The sequence below is a fragment of the Hoplias malabaricus genome, chromosome 1, assembly GCF_029633855.1.
Source record: "Hoplias malabaricus isolate fHopMal1 chromosome 1, fHopMal1.hap1, whole genome shotgun sequence".
NCBI lineage: Eukaryota > Metazoa > Chordata > Actinopteri > Characiformes > Erythrinidae > Hoplias > Hoplias malabaricus.
The window spans coordinates 5,325,430-5,353,345 of NC_089800.1; the positions used below are offsets into that span (position 1 = coordinate 5,325,430).

The 27,916-nt window shown below is 40.9% G+C and overlaps 2 protein-coding genes across 4 annotated transcripts; one reads left to right on the forward strand and one right to left on the reverse strand.

Moving 5' to 3' along the window:
* Positions 1-5,442: 5,442 nt before the first annotated feature.
* septin7b (septin 7b) lies at positions 5,443-22,727 on the forward strand. Of its 3 annotated transcripts, none has more exons than XM_066644900.1 (14): positions 5,443-5,484; positions 5,716-5,818; positions 8,994-9,100; positions 10,095-10,195; positions 11,405-11,539; positions 13,801-13,918; positions 15,288-15,380; positions 15,628-15,724; positions 16,836-16,887; positions 17,036-17,161; positions 18,173-18,193; positions 19,633-19,768; positions 20,174-20,319; positions 21,814-22,727. In XM_066644900.1, the coding sequence occupies exons 1-14, from the start codon at positions 5,458-5,460 to the stop codon at positions 21,851-21,853; spliced, it is 1,302 nt and encodes a 433-aa protein (XP_066500997.1). In that variant the 5' UTR covers positions 5,443-5,457; the 3' UTR covers positions 21,854-22,727. The 3 variants fall into 3 exon arrangements, with proteins under 3 accessions (XP_066500997.1, XP_066501004.1, XP_066501012.1); XM_066644915.1 differs by lacking the exon at positions 5,443-5,484 and adding an exon at positions 5,597-5,615; XM_066644907.1 differs by lacking the exon at positions 18,173-18,193.
* Positions 22,728-23,618: 891 nt separating this feature from the next.
* On the reverse strand, positions 23,619-27,749 carry LOC136666983 (protachykinin). The gene is made up of 5 exons (XM_066644984.1): positions 27,010-27,749; positions 24,613-24,715; positions 24,454-24,477; positions 23,845-23,895; positions 23,619-23,687 (listed from the first exon to the last, which is right to left on the reverse strand). Exons 1-5 carry the CDS (start codon positions 27,124-27,126, stop codon positions 23,677-23,679), a joined length of 306 nt encoding a protein of 101 aa, XP_066501081.1. The 5' UTR covers positions 27,127-27,749; the 3' UTR covers positions 23,619-23,676.
* Positions 27,750-27,916: the final 167 nt, after the last annotated feature.

Sequence of the window (27,916 nt, forward strand, 5' to 3'; positions counted from 1 at the left end):
TTCAATATACATTATTTACAGCATCTGTCACTGACTAACGGTCATTACAGGGCGCTATCTTCAGCTCACTGCACTTGATTTTAGTTAAAGTTATTTTAAAAATATTACTATTGACAACGCTAATACTGTTTGATGGTGATGACATGTTGCTTTCAGTTCTTGGCAGTTTTTCTGTAGCTTTTTTATTGTTCATATCGATATCAGAATTATATCGTATCGACCGAAACGAAGAAATATGTTGTGGTATAAAATTTGTCCGTATCGTCCAGCTCTAAATGTGTCTTTCAGACTAAAATATGCATAGTGCCATAGGTTTGGACACTCATGGACTCTCATGTTGACTTCATTACTTTTTTACTTTAGACAAATTGAGAATGAGTGTGTGTGTGAGTGTGTGTGTTCCTTAATTTGAGATTTGTTCATCTGTCATAACCACTTCATCCTGATCGAGGTCACAGTGGGATCGACACAGAATCATTGTGTATAATAAAGGGCATCACACACACACACACACACCTGTGGACGATTTCACCCACTCACCCAGCCATTTTCATACACACAGCTATGGACAGGTTTACACACTCACCCTGTCACTCACTCACACACACAGTATTAATGTGTACCATATGGGTTAATGTGCTTAAAACAGCACTGTCATTTTCTAATACAGTGTAAACCATGGTGGTGTTTTTAAAGCAGCTGAGACTAATGTTCCTCTCATACATTTACAAAGGCTGTCTTTATTCTGTGTTTCTAACCCATATTTTTTAAGACTGATGAGATATGGGCTTGGGGTGAAATATTATTTGTGGGAATAAATATCCATCCGCAGATACAAGAGTCGTCACAAGGTGAATTCACTTCAGTCTGTCGCACTATGTTTGGTTCTACATTTTTGGGCCTAGAGCATTTTCGTTTTTATTATTCTTTGTTTCTCTACTCATTTTACTTTTTCTCCCCCATCTCTCTCTCTTCTTATGATTTCTCTTCGTTTTTCTGTCTTACTTTGCCTCTTTCTATCTCATCCTCCTCCTCCTGACCTTTTTCCTTTCTTTTTTTTCCCTGTTTTTCTGTGTTTCTCTCCTCTCCTGTTTCTTTCTCATTTTTTATTTCTTTTTTTTTCTTGCTCTCCTCATTCTCCCTCTCTCTCTCTCGCTCTTTCTTGCTCTTCTCACTCTCCCCCACTCTTTCTTGCTCTCCTCATTCCTCCTTTCTATCTCTCGTGATCTAAATTCTCACTCTCTTCCTGTCTATCTTCTCTTTCGTGTGTGTGTGTGTGTGTGCGAGTATTTTAGATTGTATCTCCGCGCATCGCGAGATTCAAATATTTTCCGTTGGCTATTCACCAGGCGCTGAACGCAGCTTGCGCAGCTCAGAACTAGTGCATTTGGGCTGCGGCTGCGTAGAGCGCGTAGTGAATTTTACGCAGTGTCGCTTCGGCAGTGATCGGTTACTCGGAGCAGCTGCGAGCGGCGGGATGGGTAAGATTTCCGGCCAAAATCACACTAAAACAAAGCAAATATACACTTTACTCTTCGAAGCTGTAGCTAAAAGTGGTTTAGTCCAAAGGCCTGGCAGTTTCAGAGTAATTTCGGTGAACGCTGGCAGGAGAAAGCCCGTACGGAGGCGTTTCCTGTGTGTTTTTGTGCTCCTCACACCAATTTTCCGTTCCACCTTAAATGGTGCAGTAGTTGCATTGTGGCGTTTCAGGCGCCTGAATGTAACCGCTGCACTTTTTAAGGTGGAACGGAAAATTCCAGGAGGAAGCCAGCTTCAGCCTCGTATGTCATTGATTTGAGGAACGTTTTTGTTGGCGATGGGATACCGGCTGAAATAACGGGAATAAATTTAAGATACGTAACGTTAAGCTTTAATGTGTAATATTATTTTAATGATAATATCTTATCTTCGTGTTTTGCCTGTGGGAGTCAATGTACAAGGCCAGCTAGCTACAGCTTTGTGTGAAGTAATGCTAGGGCCTAACAAGCTCATTGTGTTCTTTAGCTGTATTTTAGGTGTAGAGATGGACCTTTTATATGTAATATACTAACGTCTGAAACTTATTGGACATTCATTGTTCAATATTTAGGACTTTATATTGTAAATGCTAAAAGGAAAATAAGGTTTATTTGGATAGAGCCAAGTAGGGATGGGCTCCTATGATGAATACCAATACCATTCATTTTCCTCAGGAGTATAAGTCATCCCTTTTAAAGGGGAAGTCAATAGATTCTTAAATATTTCAACATAATTTTGACTCTTCTTCCAGATGTTAGTCATTCAGAGTTCACGTGCTGATGTAAAATGCAGTAGTCCAAAGAAATTTATCTGAAATTCTCACAGTGAGGGTGATGGGAACCAGACGTCTGAAGCATTTCAAGACAAGACTCCCTCCGGTGAAAATCAAGTGTTTAACTTGGCTAACATCTGTGTGTGGTGTTGTTTATACACTCAAAGATGTGTGATAAAAGAAATTAGCATTCAATGCCATGAAAAAGCATTTCTGCTTTGTAGCTGTTCTCAAACGGGTGGATTCAGACGGCCAGGGTTTCTTACATCCTTAACCTCAGGAACCAATCACGTTTATACAGCAATCGTGGGGCAGGCATGAGCCTGAGGAGAGAGCTGAGATAGAGGTGGGGGCTAATTGTATATATTTCTAGATCTAAATGAAGGGGAAGGTGTAGTGTAACACCTAAGACGCTTTTAGTCCACGGTTGAAGGTAGAAAGCGACCAGGCGCTTCCTGTGAGAGCATGCGATTTGCAACCGCAATTTGGTGGCAGGAGACAAACAACAGAATGGCAAATGGAGATTTTCTCTATTTTTAATCGGATGATTTATGATGTAGCGAAATGATTGCTTCTGACTTTTTTCCAGAACAATCAGAGTGGCATTTTGTCCCAGGTCCCCTCACCACACTCAGAGACACACACCCAAAAGTGGCATCACCAGTGCCCACAGGAGACAAATATGGGGCGTCATGAGGGACTTTTATCTGATAGTGTAAGGAAGAATGGGAGATTAGACTTTTTTTGTGGAGGGGGTTAGTCAATGACCAGGGTGGGAGTTTAATTCTTCTGGAAGCTACACCACAGATTGTTCTTACATAAAATGGTTGCCTGCTTCCTGAAGCTTCATTTTGCTGTAGTTTTAAGGTGAAATGCTGGCCTGCAGCAGATGGCAGGACATTGCCACTTCCCGGTTGTAAAGAAAATCGAAATATTTTCTTGTTATTATGGTTTATATCTATTTTATATTTTTATTGAGAACTAAGCTTCTAAGGTTTCTACAATGGAGATACTAATCCATTGTGATGTCATAGATGAAAGAAGCCATTCACTAGAAGACTGTAAATACCTTTAAAAAACCAAATTTTGTCATTCTCTCACATCTAAAGACAATGTACCATTAGTTTGCACAGACCCAGATGTGTTCATGAGCCAAGACCAAACACACATGATGATATTGAACAGTTCATTTAATCAGAACACCAAGAAAAGGAAATAGACTGGCTTAAGAAAACCTGACCTTAAACCAAACGCCTGAGAGGACAGGAGCGAGCCACATGCTCTAAGAACACTCCTGATTTTATTCCAACAGCCTGCAACAGTCAAGTTTGGTGTAAGGCCAGCGTAAGTTAAGTTAGTTGAACATAGTTCACTCAGTGAGCTGCTGTCTTACAATAGTGGAGATTTATTTGATTGTAGGCCCGTGTTTAAAGGCAGAGAAATGGAGACAGCGTTATAATATTCCTTCAGGAGGTCATAACTGACAGTAGAAAGCCCAGCAGCGCTCCTGACGCCTCATACTTGCCAGAATGCCTTCATATGTTGAAGAAAAGCCTTTGAACAATGCCATTACACACGTTCCTTTATTTAACGGCTTTAATCAAGATGTCATGCTCCTTCTAAAAGCCACAGCCTGTAGTCACTGTTCATGGTGTTGTACAGAACAGAGAATTTGAGCTGTAAATAAAATTCGAGCGTATTAGTCATGTTTCGCTGCCAATTACCCGAGCTCAGGGGCTATACTTCATACTCGCGCTGATGAATTTCTAATACTGCTCTTTCTAAATGTTAAACGCCGGTTTTGAGTAATTCTGCCCGAGGGCCAATAAAGAGATTTATTTCCAGAATAATGTGAACTAGCATGCAGAACAAATGATGCTGCTGGCATTAAGGGAGGAGGCGGAGCGGAACAGAAGATATTGCTGTGTGACCGGCTGCTGATCACGCTGTCGAGTATCATCTGAACTCCTCTCTTGTTCACTACCTTTTTTTTTTTAAATCTGAGGGGAATATTCCAGCCATCATTATATCATTATCAAGTTATGAATAGTAGGAAGTAGGTAGAAGAATGTTAGTTAGATCAGGTTCATTTATTTTAGCAGTGATACCATTTATGACTAGAGTAGTCCATTAAAGTCCTGCATAAAACAAGGTCATCCAGAGGGGTGTGTTGCAAACCTGTACATTGGAACCAGAGTTTGTGATGCCTTCAACGCCAATCAAATCATTTTATTTACTATCCACAACCGCCAACCAACCTAGACACGCTGTATGTGATGTCAATAAAGGAAAAACTGCCCAGAAGCTAAACCCTCACATTAGGACGTCTGGTTCCTTTTGGACATCTCAGACTACACACTTAAAATTGATGGTTCTTCGGGGGTTCTTTATTAAATAAATATAAAAAGCCTCTCTATAGAACCCTGAACACGCCAAGAACCTTTTGCATGATTAAATGGTTCTTTGGATTATTCAGAGAATGTGCTATAGATGGTTCTATATAGTGCCTTTTAAGGCATCTGTTATCCATCCGTCTGAAGAATGATCTGTGTGTTCAGGGTTTAATATAGTGCTGTTTTCTTTACTAAAGAACCCTTGTTCTTGTGTACTATGAATATATATGTATATGCATTTTTCCATTCAAAAAAATAAAGATATCAGTGGACTTCCTCTTTAATGAGAACACTGATTTCTAAACGTAGGGCTATGCTGTTCGGTTCCCATTACCGTACACTGATTTTAACTGTGGTCTCATCTGGCTGAAGTCTTTTTTTTAATGAGTACAGGGTCACTGCATAATGTTAAATGGGTTTCCAACGTTTTCTTGTTTGCTCTGTGTCTTGTTTGATACTAAATGATCAAGCAATCCTCTTCTGAGTCAGATGAGGCCAGAAGACCGTTGGATTATCCTACTTGTGAATGATGTCAATTAGTTGATCATTTATTTTTATTGCAGTCATAATTTAATGCTCCTATTATTTTTCCAGACTGGTTCTCTTTTATGAGTCATGCTACTGTGTTTATTAATATTTATCTGCCTTTTTCCCCATTGCTTTTTCTTTTTTTTTTCCCCAATGGAAAAACAAAACCAAATGCCACTCTGGACACCGGGACATGCTTACCATCACTTGACGCTTGGATTTCACCGCATTAATTTGGGACCGGACATGGCTGGGACTTGGAAAACAACAGCAGTGAGTGTCGCTTTAACACTGAACACAACATAAGGCCTTAAAAGATGTGACCGTCATTCCAGTGTTTATATAAACACTTTACATCATTTTCTTCTTGCTATTGTGGTCATGGAGAATTTATAGCCTGAAGGGTTTGTACAGAGTTGCTCTGCTTGTTTTCAAAGCGGTGAAAACCGTGACTTCAGCTCCAAAGCCTTCTTGATCATAACTGTTTGTCTGATATTCTCGCAGCAACAGAAGAATCTTGAGGGATATGTTGGCTTCGCGAGCCTCCCCAACCAAGTCTACAGAAAGTCCGTAAAACGCGGCTTCGAGTTCACGCTAATGGTTGTGGGTAAGAAAACATCTTTTCATTTTATGTCCGTATCGTAACTTTGGATAACAGATTTATCTTCATCATAAACCGTGTTTGAGTGCTGAGTGACGACTCCAGTGTGCTCTGTACGTGCGTGCACTCTGAATTTCCTGTGTAGTTTTGAACGTTGGCCAGCTGGGTGACTGCATTCTTGACATTCAGTCTTAACGCTGTCAGGATAACCACACAGGAAGCCAGGGTTGAAAGGCAGTGATTTCACATCCTGCTTGAGTTTTTTTAAAAAAATCATGCTTTTTGAAATGTAGGCCTGCTTTTTCAAGGTGGAAACGTTTTAACGACTGACTATGAAATATATATACAGTTAGTTTATGGACTCTCTTAGCGGCCTGGCTTTTCATTTTTCTCTGTGTTTATGGATCCGGAGAACATCTCCAAGGTTTGCACACCGTCACTGTCCAAAGAACAACATGTATCTCCAAATAGTAGCTTTATAGGAGAAGGGGAAATAAACCTTCTTAATTATCAATGGAAGTCAGTGCAAAAAGATTTTATTCCAAGTCATTTTCAAGCAGTTCTGTTGGTCCATTCATCACGATATTTTTAAATAAGTGTGAAGGACAGCCACTGTGTTCAAATGATGTACATCAACAAACATGGAGATACGATTTCTTAACTGGACATGCCACTGATCCAACCCCAAGTATCAGTGCTGGGTAAATATTCATCCCAAATCCTGAATCCCATCAAATTCCACAAAATCAAGAATACGGGTAGACTCCGGACCCACTGCAACCCTGAGCTGGATGAGCAGTTAAAGACAATGAATGAATGAAATTGTAAATCAAATTTGCCAAATCTAAACCTGTCGTAACAATCTCACATTTAACGAAACACATTTATAAATAAATAAAACATAGGAAACAGATTTTTGAATTCTGTGCTTGGCTTTTAGCCGCTCAACACCAGGCCTCCCTCGAGGATGACCACGCCTTTCAACATGTTTGGCCGGTTCTTTAAACCCAGATGGATGTTTTAAATAGTGAAACCCTGTGGACGTCGCAGTAAAATCCAAGTTGGATGATCATTCTTACGGTTATCCGTCTATTGAGCAGGTAGTGTGTGAAAATCAAATATCTCAGCAGCCAAGTGTAGTCTCTGCAGCTAACAACACAGAGTCTGTTCTTCGTTGATAATGTCTCAAGGAGCAAATATTTTTCACCTGCAGCACTTCTCAGCATCTCTGCAAAAGCACAACATAAAGTTTCCAGGGCTAGAAGCTCTTCTCAGAAAGACAAAAAACCAGAGTGCAGCTGAAACTCTTGGGTTCAGTTCCTTATTAATGAGGCCTGGGTTTCTTTTTCGTGTGATGTCTTTGGAGCATTTTCAAAGCCATGGCATGAAATTGATGTTTTCAGTGTTTTATAGAGCTGCATAAGAAGGCTACTAACTGCGTAGAACCCAGATAAGACTGAGAAATGTGCCTGGAGTGCAGCTAAAAAAAATAAAATCAAATCCACAATACTCAGAACTGATCCTGTAAACCGGGCTTGGGGCCTGTAGACAGGGCTATTTCATCGAGAGTTTGTGTTCAGCGCATTCCTTCAATTCCTTCATGAGTTGCACTGTCCTCAGAGATGTAATGCAGAGAAAGAAACAGCAGGGGTTTAAATTCCATTAAAATAATCTTGTGGTTATCGTTGTGGTTTATTATACGTTGTTTTGGCCTCAGTGTGATTTAGTGCAGGGTTCAGGGTTTTAGCGTTACTGTGTTTGAAATACTAATGTCACATGATATCTCATTTACATCAGTTACTGGTTTTTGCTTTGCTGATATATCAGTATCCACACAACAACCAGGAGGTATATATGTAATTTAATGTTTAAAGGTGACAGTTGTTCATATCGTATCGATTGAAATTTAGAAATATATCGTGATATACATTTTTGGCTGTATCGTCCAGCCCTAGAGCGAATGCTTCTGCTCCTCGTTCCTCATTGTCTGTGGTGATCCTTGTGGTATTTTGACCAAAAGAGGTCACAGACAAGGCATCAAGAACCCGGAACTCTGTTCCCCTGTGGAAAGGGGGAGAATATGTCCTCTTTAAGCTTTAATTGGAGTTATTTTGTGACGGCTGTTTGGCATTAACATATTGTCTAAGTTTGACTTGTACTGGTTGAATCACTAGAATGTTTTTGGTGTTCTTCCTGATGTCCAGCTCTGATTATAATATATATCCCGCTGTGCTGCTCATCCAGTTTAGCCCCGATTTAGTTATAGTGATGAACTTCACCTACTTGTCAGGGTAAGTGTGTTAGCATTTGGTCTGGGAGAGTGGCCAAGTCTGCCACTAATGGTGCCAGGACCAATTAGCCTTGATTCATGTTCTAACGTCAGTGTCCGAGGGCATGCAGATAAAGGTCTGTGTGTCTGATTACCGACCTCGACTTACTGTCTGGGCTGTGCTTATTCACCCACTGCTTGGATGTGCTCGTAGCCAAAGTCCAGTGCACTTTGTAGTATTGGCAAGTAGCTGTTTCATTCTGAAATGATGTTTATTCAAAGGAAAGCCCTTGTGTGCATCCTTTGTTTGTAATGTAGAGATACATAATATACCACCATGAAAATACAAATTTGTTCACACACAATGTGCTGTTGGTTTTCCGTTTTTTGGGCCTTCAGAGATGTGTCCAGATCTTGTGAGCTCTACAATGTCCTCTCTCATGGATTTAGCTATTCTCCATCTCTGCCAGGAGTGAGAGCAGTGCACCTCACAAAGGCGATGAGAATCCACCGTATGAAAGGACCATTCTGTGTCTCGGCATGAGCTAAAAACTGCTTACGCCATCAAAAGATTAATGATTCTCCTGGGCCACTTTCGAGTCCTTTTTTCGACAACAAATAAACCATCTGTGCATCTCTCGGAACCGAACTGTACGATTTACAGTCCGAGGTTGAGCTTTTATATGGAAGCTTGTTCCTAAGTGGTTAAGATGGCCCACATCTGAGCATCTGAGATAGAGGTCAGCTCTATTTTTTTTTTTTTTTTCCCTCTCATATGATTACGAGATGCTTTAAGGCAGACATTCAGAGCTCAACCCAGAAAGACCCTTGAGCCACAGTCTTGTTTTGATGAAATGGGTTCAGAAACTTTGCGATAAACAGTGACATTAACATATCTCTTTTTAATTTCAGGTGAATCAGGACTGGGCAAGTCCACGCTGATTAATTCACTCTTCCTGACGGACCTGTACTCCTCAGATTATCCAGGACCTTCACATAGAGTCAAGAAGACTGTTCAGGTACTGCACCAAAACAAAGGCTGTCATCATCTTATCGATATTATGCCCCTGTAAAGATTTCTGTTTCCTCTCTGAGCGAAATGAATGAATGGTGTTGCTGCTTTTTCATTCTCCTGCACATGTTCCAAAACTAATATAATAAATAAAAATCTAATTAAAGCTGATTATATTGTACATGAACATGCAGTGACATAAATACATAACATAGTCTTCCATTTACCTTCATTTTCAAGTCGAATAACCAAGTGTTTTCCAATATTTTATTATAATAATTCTTATTATTTGTATTATTTTATTTATATTTGAATCATCTGAAAGCAAATCTGTTTTCAGGAGGGGAAACCCTACTTTTTATAGTGTTTTTATTCTCAGCAAGTTCCTCTCTTCAGAGCACTGTTGCACCATAGTGACTCTGGTTTCCCAGCATACCACAGTAATGGTACATTGCCTCGTGCTACGTGTTCCTACTTGCAGCTTTAGGAAAGAGTGTCAGCTTTTTCTTAGTTTCACACCTGATTTTTAAAAAAGTTTTTCAGTGTTTTCTCGCTATCGTATTTGGTGAAGCATAGACCAGGCACTTTTAGGGGTCTCTCCGAGCATTCAGTACTGATCTGTAATGCAGATGCCTGTTTGGTGCTAATATTAGGGATGGGATGAGCCATAATGATCCAGCTCAAACTGATGGAGTAGACACATCAACCTACTGCGAAGACACAGCTATTAACTTAAGAATTAACTCACACCCAGGTTTATTTACTCGAATGGTGAATGTTGCTGTAGAAGTAGCTTTTTAAACTGGATCAAGGGATTGTGGAAATTGGCCTATAATTGGTTTAATGGACTTTATGAACCACTCAAGAGGCTTAAAAGCCACCCTGGCAAAATCAGATCGATGATGCATCTTAAATACTACTACTACTACTACTAATAATAATGATAATAATATGTAAACGTGTTTTGTAAGCCTCTAAAATCTGAGCGTGCTGGGTTTCAGGTAGAGCAGTCCAAAGTGTTGATGAAGGAAGGAGGAGTGCAGCTGTTGCTCACAACAGTGGACACTCCAGGCTTTGGAGATGCTGTAGATAACAGTAACTGGTGAGTTTCTATTTATCACCTCTAGGGCTGGACGATATGGCCCTAAAATAATATCACGATATTTCATGATATTTTTACGATAACGATATCATTGGCAATATGACAAACAATGAAAAATACTTTTATTAATTTCAAGAATATGCTATTGCAGCAAAAAAAGTTATATTAATATTAAATATGTGTAATATAGGGGGAGGCACGGTGGTGCAGCAGGTAGTGTCACAGTCACACAGCTCCAGGGACCTGGAGGTTGTGGGTTCATGTCCCTCTCCGGGTGACTGTCTGTGAGGAGTGTGGTGTGTTCTCCCTGTGTCTGCGTGGGTTTCCTCCGGGTGACTGTCTGTGAGGAGTGTGGTGTGTTCTCCCTGTGTCTGCGTGGGTTTCCTCTGGGTGACTGTCTGAGGAGTGTGGTGTGTTCTCCCTGTGTCTGCGTGGGTTTCCTCCGGGTGACTGTCTGTGAGGAGTGTGGTGTGTTCTCTCTGTGTCTGCGTGGGTTTCCTCCGGGTGACTGTCTGTGAGGAGTGTGGTGTGTTCTCTCTGTGTCTGTGTGGGTTTCCTCCGAGTGACTGTCTGTGACGAGTGTAGAGTGTTCTCCCTGTGTCTGCGTGGGTTTCCTCTGGGTGACTGTCTGAGGAGTGTAGAGTGTTCTCCCTGTGTCTGCGTGGGTTTCCTCTGGGTGACTGTCTGAGGAGTGTGGTGTGTTCTCTCTGTGTCTGCGTGGGTTTCCTCCGGGTGACTGTCTGTGAGGAGTGTGGTGTGTTCTCTCTGTGTCTGCGTGAGTTTCCTCCGGGTGACTGTCTGTGAGGAGTGTGTTGCGCCCAGTGACCCACCGCGACCCTGAACTGGATAAGCGCTTACAGACAATGAATGAATGAATATATATTAAAAGTATTAAATGTTTTTATTTGCCAAAAAGTTTTATTTTACTACAAATGTATTTTCAGTCATTCAGAGCCACTTTCCACCGTACTCCACTGTGCCATAACGACTCATGTTAAGAACGTATGCCATATTGTGGCTAATTGGATGACGTCATTAGGTAAACATGTTAGAATATCACGAAACTGACTTTTTAAAATCGTTTAAAAAGTGGTGACGATATTATTGCGAACGATACGATGTGGCACAGCCCTAATGGCCTCTGTAAGAGCAGATTTTTGAAAAGTTTAATGCAGATCCTCAGTCCGCTCTGTGCTTTGTGTCCTGCAGCTGGCAGCCAGTGATCGATCACATCGACAGTAAGTTTGAGGATTACCTGAACGCAGAATCACGCGTCAACAGGCGGCAGATGCCGGACAGCAGGATCCACTGCTGTCTGTACTTTATCGCACCCTCAGGACACGGGTAAGTGTGTAAGAGTGTTAGCGTAAGACAGAGACAGAGGGAGACAATATGCTCTTTATGGCTTGTTGGCTTCAGTTAGCTTACTTGTTTGTGTTCTAGTGTGTGTGTGTGTGTGTGTGTGTGAGGATGGAAATTAATCGGGTGGGGAGTGAAAAGTTATTTCTGTTTTCATAATAATATATCAACAATATAAATATAAAATGATTCTAAAATGTGAAGGGGTGGGGTCTTTTACTCCAGTGCCGTAACCAACAAAATATGGCTATTGCTATATGTTTTTTAATAATAAATCATGTCAACGCAACACTAGGTTGTTTTTTTAACCTTAAAATTACAGCTTCAATTGTTGTGAATCGCCACTGACTTGCAGTAGGGAGAGTAGAGCCTCTACCATTGCTATTTTGGGCTCGGCACAAGAGAAACTGCACTATGTAACTTGTGGAGGAGGGTAAGAAATCACCCCTCCCACTTGATTTCAGAACATTGCTGTAAAAGAAAATTACATTTTGCGACTGTAGAGGGAGCCCATGAGCAAAAATACCAAACCTTACCTAGTGTTCATTGAAGCATACACTTGTGTGACATGCCACATTTATTTTATTATCTTTGTGCTTCTGAGCGGTTTTAACCTGCTGCATCAGTGCATCATTTTACTGAAGAGCAGTCCCTCGTATTCATGGGGAATACTTTTTAAGACGGAAGCCCACCCCTGTACATTTCAGATGAACGCAGTTGATAGCAGTTACGGCATGTACTCAGAACGACTCGCAGTTTAAATGCATGTGAGTCAAAAGCGCAGGACGCACCTTTATCGGAATAACCCAGCAAGGAATGGGTGAAGGGGCCTATCTTTTCGGCTATGTCTGGAACATGGCCGCTTTATTGGATCAAGGGCAGTGGGAAGGTGGTGATGTAGCATTTTAAAGAAACAAAAGGGCGTTCTGCGATGTTTGTCTCACTCTGTATTGAATTCTGTTCTTAAATTTCGATACGTGGTTAACAATGGTTAATTAAAATCACATGTAGGGAATCTGCAGATATGTGGGAGGGCTACTGTATTTGTGTTTTAAATACGTGTGGCTGTTTATTTAATATACACTTTAAAAAATATACTGGGACAGACACAAGCAGGAAAAATCGCAGCCTCGGGCTCCAAACTAAACAGCTTTCTATGTTCATGTAAACCCAAAGTGCCAAGGGCACGTGCAGCGGGAGGAATTACCGCACCACCACCACACCCATTTCCTACTGTTTACTGAGGTTTGACAGATAATGGTCAGAAAATGAAGTCCACTTGTTTACAGCTGGAAATTACATGTGGTCCTTTAAGGCCTATTGTGCTGCGGATATAACGTTATTCAGCTGTTGTTTACATACTGTAAGTGTTAACGAGAGTGCTCGGCCACCACCACCGGCTGTGATGGTCTTCCACTACACAAGGGTGGAAAAAATAGAAGTAGTCAATTGACAGTCTCTGTGCTTGGGCGGTTCAGATGCCTTCAGCTGGGAGCCGGTATAACGTGCTTGCAGGAGTGAAATACGGACATTGAAACACAGCCAGTGTCTGTGTAGTGTACTCCATGCCGACTGTGCTAACTCATCACTGTGGTTGATAACAGATGCTCGGCTCCACTGTTATCACAACTGAAAACTGGCAGGAAATCGCACACCCACAGCTAGAGCAAGAGGAAAGGTCACTTTAATTTCAGCCTCAGGCCACATAGCTGAGAACCGCAGAGGCTAGTTTTCAGGAATGTGCTGTGTTTTCTTGGGAGAGGTCGTGATTAGGGTCTAACCGATGTATCATTTGCCGTATCAGAATGGATCAAAGCAAACCTAAGCAGCAACATTAGCTTTTCCATGGAGGGAATTGATAGGGAGAATTGAGAGAGAATAGTGCCCCTTGTTTGTATTTATTGGAGGCTAGGTTCTCTTATTTTGTATCAGCTCTCAGAATAGGAAGGTCTGTCCACTCTGCAGGAATTATGGCAACACCCTGGCATGGTAAAAGACCAGGCTCATGCCTGCTTGCATGGATAGAGACCTTGAAACACAAATTTCTAGCCATGCTTATGGTTTAAATAACTGCACAAACAGCGGTAAAGGCTGCCCGAATTATGACACATTATTAAGCTGTCTCTCTTATGTAACTTACAAGTATACGCCATCCCACATGTCTCTTCCTGTTTTATCATCATATTTGTGTCATGGTCGTTACGGAAGCTTCGTTAATGACACACGGCCTCTGTTTTCTCCCCTAGGTTGAAGCCTCTGGACATTGAGTTTATGAAACGGTTGCACGAGAAGGTGAACATCATCCCCCTGATCGCTAAAGCCGACACCCTCACCCCAGAAGAGTGCCAACAGTTCAAGAAACAGGTTTGATTACAGAGGTCTTCTCTTTCTCCCGGCCTTGTGTCTCTCTCTCTCGCTCTCTCTCTGTCTCTCTCTCTCTCTCTCTCTCTGTCTCTCTCTCTCTCGCTGTCTCTCTCGCTGTCTCTCTCTCTCTCGCTGTCTCTCTCTGGCTCTCTCTCTCTCTCTCTCTCTCTCTCTCTCTCTCTCTCTCTCTCTCTCTGGCTCTCTCAGTCCCTCTCAGTCCCCTCACCTGTGTTGGAATACTGCTCAACTAATGCTAATACACGTCAGGAGTGTGGATGGCCTCAGAGCCGCCCGTCCTGTGGGTGTTGAGCCATCTGTTTGAGAATTATCTCGGCAGGAGGACACCCACAGAGAGAGAGAGAGAGAGAAAGGCCTAAATCCCAACCTGGTCTTCCAAGCAACATTATACCTAAGAACCTGTGCTCTGTGTTAAATAAACAGATACAAAGCAGGAGAGCTGCAGGGTATGGAATTACAACAGATATGTTGCTTTATACGTATAATAATTGTTGTTGTTATTATTATTTATTTGTTTATTTCAAGCGTCTTTCTGTGCACCCAAGGACACTGTGCAAGCCAAAAGAAAGTATATATTTATTTAACTGTGTTGGTTTATGGGTAAACAATGGATCTATTTTATTTGTTAATTTCCTTTAACTGAATAATATGAATACCTTTATTCTTTACAATTACCAGAGACACCCTAATATTGAACTGTGATTGATTAGAGCCCACATTTGCCTACGTCAGCATTACTGCTTTTAACATGGGGAAAGTAAGATCTGATTATATCTGGTCAGCGTTGGAACGCTTTATTAATCAGATTCATGTTTAAATCTCAGTTTAAGAGCAGATTTCCTTCACTTTTTTGGTTTGTTTTATGGTGGAAATGTAGGCTTGTTTATCACATTTGTCTAGACTAGTTTAACCCTAGTCTAGCATCACGTTTACTCCATCCTCAGCTTCGTTAGACCACAGTGATCAGATATTCAGATTAGAGCCCACATTTGCCTGCAGCCTGTCTGCACGTTTCAGTACACGCAAACAGCAGTGATTAACAATAAATATATTATGCAGCTGTGTCGTTTTCCTTGAAGCAAGATACAAGAATATCTGTTCCTGCTCATAATCAATCAATCAATCAATCAATCAATCAAAAAGTATTTACAACTGATGATGTCACAAAGGAGCTTTACTGAACTGGTGACAGATGTGTCAGTTTCCTTAAACTAAAATGGTCCGTCTGTCCAAACTCTGAGAGTCATTTTCAATCCCTGGTATTTTGTAAAGCCTGGCTTGATATTGTCTTTGCGAGTAGAGGCCCAGAGTTCGTTCCCATGCCGACTGACTTCTCCCCCCGCTTTCTCAGATTATGCGAGAAATCCAAGAGCATAAAATCAAAATCTACGAGTTCCCAGAGACTGATGACGAAGAGGAGAAAATGCTGGTGAAAAAGATCAAAGTGAGTTTTCCTTGTAATTTCTGCTAATGTTATAATATAACGTCATGTGATGGTTTTAGATACAGCTGCAAAAATTAAACTGGAATTAGTCACTAGTCTGAGAACTACACAAGACCCATTGTACCAGTGTGAATAGCATTTACAGTGTAAGGTGTGTGCCTTGGCAGAGATAGTGTGAAAAGCTGTTCCTTCTGTGTAGAAGCCAGATTAGAGGTATTCATCTGTGTGTGTGTGTGTGTGTCTGAAGGATCGGCTGCCTCTGGCTGTAGTTGGCAGCAACACCATCATCGAGGTGAACGGGAAGAAGATTAGAGGGAGGCAGTACCCGTGGGGGGTGGCAGAAGGTACGACAGCCAGAACGCTCGCAGTAACACCTGCTCTTGCTTATACAACCACACAGACTCATGTAGCCTGATTTCAGCTCTATAGAAATACTCAGCTGATTGATCTATTTACTGGCTTCCTCAGATCTAGGTAGTGGTTGATGCTTGGTGTTAAACCGTGGCCAGTTTTTAGTTGCTGTGTGCGTACACCATTTTAATGACAAATATTTGCTGACCTCAGTGTTGCACGTTGTGTTTTTTTGCGTGCCATAATTTAATCTCATTGTGTTTATTTACTTATTATTTTTTATTAGTCCAGTATCTGCATATACGTAATAATTAAAGGTTCATTGCTCTTTAAAGAGGTGTAATTACATTAATATACTACTATATTATCTTATCAGTGGCATACCGTTACCTTAAAAAAGTACCGTAAAAGTAATTTATCAAAATTGCTTCTGGGAAAATATTTACCGCCACAAAAAAATGACTATTAGGCCCAGGTCTCTGTGTCCCTCTGTGTTTATTTATACCTTGCATGTCTTTATGGAGATCAGATAATCAGATTTTGTTTGACCATTTGTTCGTCAATGTGTCATGCCTGGCTTTTTTTTTTCTCTCCAAATGAGTAGCCCCCATTTCACCAAATTAGTTTTAAATGACTGGTGTCATATGCGAAAGAATGGCCTGTATTCTACATCTCTCTCATTTCCGAGACCACCTTTGGACGTTAGCAGCGCTGGCCACTGCAGAAATTACAGCAGTTCTCCATTTGAGAGAAGCAGACATTCTGTTTCCTGCCGACGCTTAATATACGGAAAGTTCCAGGAAGTAAAACATAAACAGTCTGTGTTGGTGTGTGCTTTTAACATGGGAAAGTAAGATCTGATTATATCTGGTCCGCTTGGATACTTTAACGTTGGAACGATTAATCAGCTTCATATTGAAATCACAATTTAAGAGTGCAGACGTTTAGCCCTAGTCTAACATCACGTTTACTCCACCCTCGGCTTCGTCAGACCACAGTGGTCAGATATTAAGCCAAGTGTATACAGGGCCTTTGTGTAAAATTGTCTAATATATTTTACAATAGTGAGTCAACTTTTTCTCAAATTGTGTTTCCTCTCCTCAGTTGAAAATGGAGAGCACTGTGATTTCACCTTTCTACGGAACATGCTCATCAGGTAGACGTCGAACTTACATTTACATTTATGGCTTAATGTTTTTAACCACCGCTACCTTCTTGACCATCTCAGCGGGGCCAGACGAGACTTTCAGATGGGATAAACATTGTTACTTTACGAGCAATTGTTGCCGTTTTGTTTCCACAAGGACCCACATGCAGGACCTGAAGGACGTGACAAACAACGTCCACTACGAGAACTACAGGAGCCGGAAGTTAGCCGCTGTCACCTGCAACGGAATGGACAACAACAAGAGCAAAGGGCAGCTCACAAAGTGAGTTTACTTGGGTTTTAAAACATGTGGTTGTTCTTTAAAGGAACGTTAGGTAGTATTTTTACCTCAAAATTACAGCTTCAAAGTCACTGTGATGATTCACCGTCCTTTAATAGGGAGAATAGAGCTTCTGTTGTTGATGCTACAGGCTCAGCACTGCAGAAACTGCACTGTGTAAATTGTGGAAGAGGGTAGGACATCGCCAAACCCCTCCCTCCCACTTCCCTTTGATTTCATGACAGTGCTGTAAATGTGAATTACACTCTGCAACTATAGACAGAGCCCAGTTATATTTGTTATAAACAATAATGGTAGTAATAATAATAACAATATATACATATACAATACTGTGCAGAAGTCTTAGGCACCTACGATAATTATATAATTAAACTAATGCTTTCTCAAGTGTTTGTTGTTTGTTTGTTTAGCAGATAAACACTTACTGCTTAGAGAAATAGCTTTTTAAATCTCAATCTCTGGTGCGTAAAACTTTTGCTGTGAGTGTGTGTGTGTGTGTGTGTGTAGAGACTGGTACACCACCAGAATTGTGAGTGTTATGTTTTTTGAGGTATTGATTATTAACAGAGCTTTTGATCCGCTCTTTGGTTGTATATCTGCAGCAGTCAGCACTTTCTCTCCATAAAATGGATGCTGCAGCACCTCCGTTTCCTGTGATTCGACTCTAACCCCGACGATTAATTTGCAAAAACAGTCTGGTTTGAAAGTGGTTAACCTGCTCACGCACTAGCCCCACGCATGCGCAAGCACTCACTCTCTCACTCACTCACAGAAACCCAGACTAACCTCCACACACACTTCTCTGACCTGCAGCCGCAGTCTGTGCAGTAAGCCTTCAGTTAGTGGTGGTTCCTGGGGACGCCGCTTCATCATCTGCTGCAAGGCAGCACAGGAAAAGCTCACTCGGTTTAGTTTTTAGCTCTTTTTGACTGTTTTTGCTTCTCAGCACACTATGATTTTAGCATGCTAAGTTTGTGTGTTTCTGTTTTGTAGAGATGACTCGGTCGAAGGCATGTAAGTGGTTGTTCTTTTGTTCTTTTTCATTGTTTTATGTTGTTCCCAAAGCCCTGTGTCACACATGAATTGCTTCCTCCACTGGTGATGGTGCCCCCTGGTGTTTGTGGTGGATCTTTTTTTTTTTTTTCTCCCCTTTTTCCCTCCTCTCGCTCTTTCTGCCAGCTTGAGAAAGAAGATTCATGCAGTACTGTGTTCCACACGGATTCCAGCTGTGCAGCTTGTGGTTTATTCCTGATGTTTTACTGCAGGGGAGCTTCTTTAGAGCAGAATTACTGATGTTTCATTTCCTGCTTCAATCTTTTTTTTTTTTTTTTTTTTTTTTTTTTTGGAATAGTAGTTGTACAGCACTTGCATTGGCAGCTGATTTTGGAAGAACTTGCATCTCTCTCTCTATCTCTCTCTCTCTCTCTCTCTCTCTCTCCATTCCAAACCTTTTTCCTCCCACCACTATCGCCCTCCCTCTTTCTCTTTCCAGTCGTCAATCTCTTTTGACCTCCTTCCCTCACTCCTCCTACCTCCCTTTCTCTCCTTTCCTTCTATCCCTCCCTCCCACCTCTCTTTCTCGCTCCCTCCCACCCTCCCATTCTTCTCTGTCTTTTCCCCCTCCCTCCCACACTCCTCTTCCTCCTCCTCCTCTCTCAGACAGATCATCATTTGAGTAGAGCTTGTTGTAATTGGCTCATTGTAAAGTCATTTTCTCGTTTTGGAGGCAGTGATACTCTGTAGTTCCAGGGGCATACAGCCACCGTTTGCTCATTCAGTCCTCGCTGTACTATGTTCATTACCACAGAACAAAACAAGAGCTGCTTTTTTTTATTTTTTTATTTTCTGGCACGCAAACAAAACAATATCATGTCATTACATTGAGGACTTGTGTAGGGCACAGCCGCTCCTGAGGATTGGTTTCGCTCAGCTATTATCTGCTCAGCCTACTAACTCCAGCTTTCGCTCTTAAAACAGATCCTCTCTTTAGCCTCTCTGTGCCACTGGCTTCCAGGTTTGCAGCCCTTGACAGAGCTGGAAAATTGGATGGACTTTTCCCTCACCTCCTGCTCCTCAGGCTGTCCACTGCTAATCGCGAGAGCTTTGTTACTTTCGGTTCAGTTGAGAACATTTTGGGTTGAGGAATTTTAAAAAGGAGCAGTCAGTCATTTTCTCCAGTTAATTCTTCATGGAAAAACATAAATGTAAAACTAATAAATAATGCCTTTCTTAAATGAAGTTTGCTCCCTTTTTGGTAGAAAATACATATTGTTCTTTTAAAAAAAAACAGAGCTCATGATTAGTAGTGGCTCCTTTCTGCTTTCCTGCAGGTGTTAAGTGTCTCCTCCAGCTTGAAAAATTCATTCCCTCATTTCCTCGGTAGAGGAGGAATCCCTGAGGATTGTAGGGTACATAGTAACATTCGTTGACTGTTGTGTAAATGCGTCTTCCAGGAGCCCTCTGGCCCAGATGGAGGAGGAGAGGAGAGAGCATGTGACCAAGATGAAGAAGATGGAGATGGAGATGGAGCAGGTCTTTGAGATGAAAGTCAAGGAGAAGATCCAGAAGCTGAAAGACTCTGAGGCAGAGGTATTACGTCCTCTTTTACAACACACAAAAATGCATCTGTGTTGTGGGTTGTAGTGATATTCGGCGTTCTGCCGTTTGTTAACTTAGTAGCAGATCTGGGCAGTTTGCATTCTCCTCCGAGCGTATTAGGCTTTCCAGTGGCATAATGGTTGGCTTTGCATGTCTCAAATTAAGCATGCCCCCTTTCAGTTTGGTAGGAGTAGGTGCTGTGCGGTGGGGTGGAAGTGGCAAAGAGTAATACGAGGAGAATTATGGGTAAAAATGGTTTGTTGACGGAATGGTTTTTGCACTGCTATGGGCACTTTTTCATTTAAAGCACCAATTCAAAGTTCTCGAACAGCTGGATTAATATTGCTGTAACCCTTAGACTCTAAACCTGACCTCTGTGCTCTGTTTACTCTCCAGCTGCAGCGACGTCATGAGCAGATGAAGAAGAACCTGGAGGCTCAGCACAAGGAGCTGGAGGAGAGAAGGCGCCAGTTTGAAGAAGAGAGAGCCAACTGGGAGACTCAGCAGCGCTTCCTGGAGCAGCAGAAACTCGACGCCTCCAGGTTTGCACCATCACAGCATGCACGGGCTGATTCTGAAATGTCCTAAATGCAGTCTACCGGGGCAGTACTGGGTCATGTCTGAAACAAACGTTTTTATGAAATGCTGCCTGCTTTTTGCCCAGTATCTTCAGAGTTGTAGGGCTGGCCCCGAATATTCGGAAATTTGTTTGTTGGGTAGGAATTTGGTTTATAATTTGGATATTCAGATATTCCTTTTTGATAAATGTGGCGATGTATTCAGTATTCAGTCTTTTCAACATAAGTCTTGAACAAAGCTTAAAACAGCCTCATGCTACAGCAACCTTCTTACAATGAAGCATGGCCAAGCTACAGTTCATATTGTCAGCTTTACACCTCATATTAGAACACACCCAAGAAGCTCTGGCTTATTTGTGTACATTCTGTGTCCTTAGTGGCACCGTGTATGCATGAGTTAGCGAACGACTCAGTGAGTGGAGCCATGCTGGGAACCGCAGTGCAGCCTTAATTTTAAAGCGGGTGCTGAGTTTCTGAACAATAGTGCTGACCTAAGTATTCGGGTATTAAGATATTTGTTCAGTGGTTATGTATTTGGTTTCTAATTTTGATATTTGGATATTCCGTTTTATTTTTTTTATTTTTCCCCATTATCTATAAAGGCAACACTCCACCCATATTCAGGCTCATCAACATAAAAGTCATTGTGCAAATGAAGCCTAAAACTCAGTCATATAAAACAGCCTAACATGCTAAAACAACATACTTACAACGAAGCGACATGACGCCACAGTTCATTTTGTCGGCTTTGTGCCTGAAATTAGAGCACCTCCACTCAAACTGGTTAAACTGTGTATATTCTGTGCCCTTAGTTAGCGAGCTAGTTAGCAGGTTAGCGAGCATACCTAGCGAGAGAAGCCGTGGAGGGAGGGATATTAACGCAGGGGTCGGATGCGGATTTTGTTAATGACAATATGTTAATGACACCACCCCGCTTTGAAGCTTATAATTTATATTCGGGGCAGCCCTACAGAGTGTAATTATTGCGACCAAACTTGTGTGAATCGATGTCCTGGCAAAGGTTATGATGTCTCTAAAACCTTCATCATGTCAAAGCCCTGATCCACAGGAATCAAGGCATCAATCTTCAGCCTTCAGTTTCAGACACATTTTTATGTATTTTTATTTATACTAACAGACTTATTTACAGTAATATTGGAAAGTTTGGAATATTTACCGCAATATTTCAGCTAAAGGAATGTAGAACACAACCTTACGATATATTTTTTTTATGCTAGCTACAAATAAAAATTTCAACAACTGTTCTTTTCAAACATAAAAACATAAATTTATATCTTAGGCTGCACCCTGCTGTCCCCTGGCTCTCTGCATGAAGGCTGCTTTATAGTTTTTTAAATTTAAAATGTATTCCAGGCTTTTGAACCTTAGTGTTCTCTTGCCTTTTAATGTTTTAACACGTTCTTCACTGAGATCTACCCTGCTTTCTGTTCCCCACAGGACTTTGGAAAAGAACAAGAAGAAAGGGAAGATATTTTAAAGCCGTGCGCAGGACGAGCAGGCTGTTTTTCGTCGCCACTTTTCCCCCAGACCAGTTCTCTGTGTAGCTTCGTCAGTGCTGCACAAAAGCGGCTGTGTTGTGGCCCGCGAGCGCCGCTGGACGCAAACAGCTGGATGTGGACTCTAGTCCACCTGACCTTAGAAAAGCCAAACCCTTCTAAACAAATGTGTGTACATATATATCAAAATCTATACTCCTTAATAGTTTAGGTTCACCATTTAACAGCAGGTGTCCACTGTTATATGCGACTGTCAAACTGTTTTCGGTGGTTATTGTTGCCAATTTCTCAAATTTCCCCCCCAAAAGAAAACTGGCTGTACCTCTTTTTCATTTTTATGCATAAACCTCATTCCAGAAGGCATCGTGTGTTAACAAAGGGCAAAATTCCAAACTCTTAATGACGTGCAAATCAAATCTTACAGAAATTGACGAGCAGAATTTTTTTTTTGTACGTGTTGATTGAAAGTGTTCCAAAACTATTTGCCATTTTGTCTTGGTCACTATCCTTCGACCACCTCATATAACTTCATTAATATTTCAGTTAGTTTATTTTTTATATATCTATATATATGTATATGTATCCCGAGCCAGCAAAAATAATATTTTTTCTATAATAGAATACTCAGCAGACCAGTTTTGTAAAAGAATTGACCGATTCTGTTGTAATCCCGTGATAAAACGATATCCATAACTTCACCTGTGTTACCTCTCAGTATGACCTGTTGTATTCTGCAGGAAATGCGAGTTCACAGCATATTCCTCCCCTGTTTGGATATGTACTCCTTCTGTATTTTTTGAAATTTTATTTTTCATTTGTTATTGTACAGCTACTTAATAAAGGTGTGATATGGATTGAGGTAAAAACGGGTACTGATGGTTTTTTCTTTCGTTATAACTCCAGTGTAAATGGATAGATTCCAGATATTTCCAATCTTTACAAAACACCATGGCATTTCAGAAGAAAACAACACTATATTGTTTCACTTGTGTGGTTTGTTTCCCCTCCTTTCTTTCGCTATTAATTTGTGCCCCAAAGATTCTTTATAGCAAAGGATTCTTTTTTACCAAACATTAAACAGACTTATTCATTCATTATCTGTAACCGCTTATCCAGTTCAGGGTCGCGGTGGGTCCAGAGCCTACCTGGAATCATTGGGCGCAAGGCGGGAATACACCCTGGAGGGGGCGCCAGTCCTTCACAGGGCAACACTCACTCACACACTCACACCTACGGACATTTTTGAGTCGCCAATCCACCTACCAACGTGTGTTTTTGGACTGTGGGAGGAAACCGGAGCACCCAGAGGAAACCAACGCAGACACGGGGAGAACACACCACACTCCTCACAGGCAGTCACCCGGAGCGGGAATCGAACCCACAACCTCCAGGAGCTGTGACTGCGACACTACCTGCTGCGCCGCCCTTAAACAGACTTAGTTAACAGAAATTAATTTTTAAAAATAGGTGCTTCTTACGTCAACAGACGTCAAAAGGACACGAGAACAACCTCCAGAATTAATTTTTGTTATTTTAGTTTTTTAACATTTCACAGACATAGCTTGTGTTTTTATTTTCTTGGTCTATAATAACTGTTGTAGCTGACTCTGAGCCGCTGTACTTCATCCTCTCAAAACAAGACTAATTGATATTTCATGTGGTAATTCATTCGCAACTTGAGCAACAAACTAAAAAATGTTTGTCCCAAAGATGACACCTAAAGGTTTGATTTATCACTTTTATTAACCCCTTTTAACAGGTGTTGCCTTGAAACAAGATTGATGATGTTCCACTTGTGATTCCATCAAAAAGAGCCTAAAAGAGAACAAAGATTTAACAGATTTCAATTATATTTTAAAAGAATTGTAATCAATTTATGGAACCGATTTTTTTTTTCCATAATTTTAAAATACGAAATTTTAAAAAAGAGAAAAACAAAATGAAAAAGCAGCTTAGAGGAAAGTGCACCAACCCTCCTCACTCCGTTTCCCCATCAGACCAACAAAAGGCTGAAACTTTTGCCCTGGAATAAAAGAGAATATTATGTAACTACCCTCCTCCAGATGTTATCTAGTACAGTTTCTGCAGTGCTGAGCCCAGAGTAGCAATAGTAGAGGATCCGTTCTCCCTATTACAGGTCAGTGGAGCATCACAATTATTTTGAAGGTGTAATTTTAACGTAAAAATACTACCTAGTGTTGCTTTAATGCCAAGTGTTGGCAAGAGGGTTATAAAGCCCCCAGCATTGGGCTGTGGAGGCATGGAACTGCATTCTCTGAAGTTATGGAGCTCCATCCAGTACCTTAGAGATGAATGTGAGTGGGTTTTATGATCAAAAACTAATCCCCTGGCATTAGTGCCTGACCTCGCTGACAATCAAATCCTTAACGCAATGTTTCAACATCTAGTGTAAACCCTTCCCAAAAGAGTAGAAGCTGTTACTGCACACACTGACCCGGTCCCTGACAAAACACTGGCTGAACAGACATTGGCATGCTTTCAGAAAGTGTATGGTTTCTCTCACTATAAAAGATACACTTCAATATTTCACTATAATCCTGAAAAGCTCAACTGCACTTACGTTTTCTTGTGATCTGTGGTTTTGCTACAGGAAAAGAAAGAAAAAGCAAGTGGTTTTATGTAATTCTATATTACAGTTGATGTTATTATACTTAACAATTCTATAATATGTGGGGGGACATGATGCAACATGCTCAAGTTATGTTAGAATTAATATTACCTGAGGACCTTCTCCCCATTAAACCGTAAAACAGCTGCTGGTCAGGTCTCCGCACCATTCTCTTCAGCATCATCTGTATAGGCTCAGCTTCAAACCACTTCATCTTAACGTGTAAAAGGAGTTAATTCAATGAATTATGGTAAGTATACGACAAATCAGTCAGTATTAGAGCAACCTTGTTTCTACACTCACTGTCAATTCTCTTAACTCCATTGACCATACAGCACTTTGTTCTACAATTACAGACTAGTTTATTTTTTGCTCTGCATCATTTTTTAGCCTTCTTTCATGCTGTTTTTCAATGGGTCCTTCACAGTTCAGGTATGATTTGGATTGTGGATCATTCACAGAGTGGTGGTGTGTTGGGCTGATGTGAGTGGATCAGACACAGCAGTGCTGCTGGAGTTTGTAAACCCTGTGTCCACTCTCTGTCCACTCCGTTAGACATTCCTCTCTCGTTTGTCCACCTTAAAGTCAGGGAGAGTAGTTCATCTGTAGTTCAAATCCATCTTAATAAGTTAGTTAAGTGGTGACCAATCGATAACGTCAGTGGACGTCCAAAATGCGTTTTATACAAGTAATCTATTTCGGGACCAATTAATAACGTCATTTGACGTCAAAAACACGTCTAATAGTCGTCTTTTCAATGTCTGTGTTTGGACGTCTTTTCAACTTTCATTTTCAACCTTAAGGAAACGTTGATTAGACGGCAGTCATTTCAACGTTGAATAAACGGCTAAATGTTTACTGGGATATATTTAATTGATGGATTCTTTCTAATTTCGAAAAATTATATATTTTATTAAGATATTTATAAATTATCAGTTTTTATTCTGACTGATTCTGTCTGAAAGTTAAGACTTGGAACAATGCTGTGTTACCGGCCATGAACGTTGCTTTAGCTCAAAAAGAATAAATTAAATTAAATTAAAAATACAGAGGAAAAGCCGTTTTTTTACGCGATTTTTTCTGACTTTCTCCCTCAGATTTGCAGCACGACGCTGCGAGCAAATGTCCTGAGGTAAATACAACACACATGAAAATGATAACGCATATCATATTTCTTTTAAAAGGGTACAGTTTGCACTTTCCAGAAAACCTATATTTTCCCCAAACTACTCACATACGACATATTTTCACGGACTTTTAAAAAACGTTTGTGTTTTTACGCGTGAAACTATGTTTTCGTTCTGAGAGGAATTCTAATTTTTGATTCCACCTTAAATAGTGCTTCAGGTCCATTTCCTAGGTCCACGCCATAAGGTGGAATCGAAGGATACGAGGTTATAACTGAAGCAGAAAAACATTTCCACTGAATTCACTGAAGAAATACATGTTTTTGACATCCTTTATGGAAAAAAAAGTACCTTGGAGTCACAAATGTGTATTAAATCACACGTAAGTATTTTAAATTATATTAAATTGGATTTAATACATGTGTATTATTTATTTTGGCCACCATTCTAATACAATTTAAATATATTTATATGGTTAGTATGTCATATACTTTGAATGTACAATAATTTGTAATAAATCGTTTTATTAATGACTATTTTGACACGGCCTGTTCATTTTTATTATTTAGGGTGACCAGACGTCCTCTTTTACCCGGACCCTGTTTTTTAAACGTAAAAAAATGTCCGGGCAGAATTTCACAAACGTCCGGCATTTTGTTTTTCTAGAGCTTACATAGAACTTCTAGAAGTTTCGTTCACAAACTAGTCCCGCCCTCCCCTACTCCGATTGGTTCGCTTGAGTGAGAAGGGGGCGTGGTGAAGTAGCCTAAAATCTTCCGATTGGACGGACTGACTATAGAGCTACCGTTATTGGTCGATAACCTTCTCTGTAAACATTTAATTGGTCAGTCTGCACGTCAGTAGTCCTTGTTTACGTCAGGCAAAGCTCATGTACCGACCCTCATCTCGAGCAGCTATGCCGAAACGTAAATTTAAGTTCTTGGATGAATTAAAAGAGAAATTCCCATGTTTTGTGTAGCAAATAAAGGTGTAAAGGACCTAAAAGCACACATAGGTTCAGCTAAGCATTCAACAGCAGCGAGGGACGAGAGCCCCCCCCCCTCTTTTTCACCATCTGAGATCTGGTCACCCTAGTATTAATGAAATTTATTTTATTTTATAGTTAATAAGTAATTTTCACACACGTTTTAGAGCTGAATCAGACAGCTCAAAGTAATTGTATAAGAGTGGTGAAAATAACATGACTGTACTTATTGTATTTCAAGTGTAACTTAATATAACTTAGTATATTAATCAATTAGTGGTGATTTAGTACAAATTAGTGGTTCCAAAATAACACGTTTTAAGTAAATGATGTTCATAAGGGATCAGAAACCCTTTGTATTTTGTCATCGGAAAATTTGTAATTCATTGTACTGACCTCAGTCTCGTATCTGTCGTCTGTCCCGTTTTCCTCCTCAGAATTGCTGTGGTCTCCGTGGCTGAACGTAAGGATGAAGCTGAAGATGAGCAGAAACAGCAGCAGTAGAGTTTTCATGGCTCCTGTCTGAGTGGGGGGGAAAAAAAGAGTGATATCTCTCGGTAGAACCGGTTTCTCTAAACTTTTCGCCACCACAGACCCTCTGAAGTGGGATTAAAGCTCTGTGAAGAACATACAGCAGCTCTTCATTTTCCACATCTTCACAGAACTCTGTCACACTCTCTGCTCCAGTTAATAATCTGAGGTAAGGAGCTCAACAAAGGATGGGTCTCTCCTGATTGTCTGTAATTACAGATAATTATCACAAGCAGGGCATTTTCAGTCGGACTCCTCTGAGCTCTATCAGCTTCTAAATAGTTCATCCATAAAAACCAACCCCCGGAAAATTCCCCATTAAGACACTAATACTTTGTGGAAATCTGTCTGTTCCAATGTCTTCTGAAATCAAGAGCATTGAATGTGATTGGTCCCCATTTGCTGGAGTAACTGCCTCTATTTTTCTGGGATAATTCTGTGAGAATGTGGTGGCATTCAGCCACATACCAAGCCACCACACTTTATTGGGGCATGTGGGCAGAACATACTATGTGGGTTAGTACATGGGTTATGTCTGGTCCACACAGGCTCATGGTGTGGATTGTACAACCCAGATTATCCCTATGTTTAACCCGTCCTCTTTGAGTCACTGACCCTTGAGGGCCTCCATATGAGGGGCCAACACTTAACCCATGGACCAAATTTGCTGGTGACCACCTGCGCTGTCATATGGCCCCCAGTGAGTGTGCGATGCAGCCCAGGTAAAGATTAGTGAGTTGTACTGGTATTGGATGAAAGGTCTGGATTCATC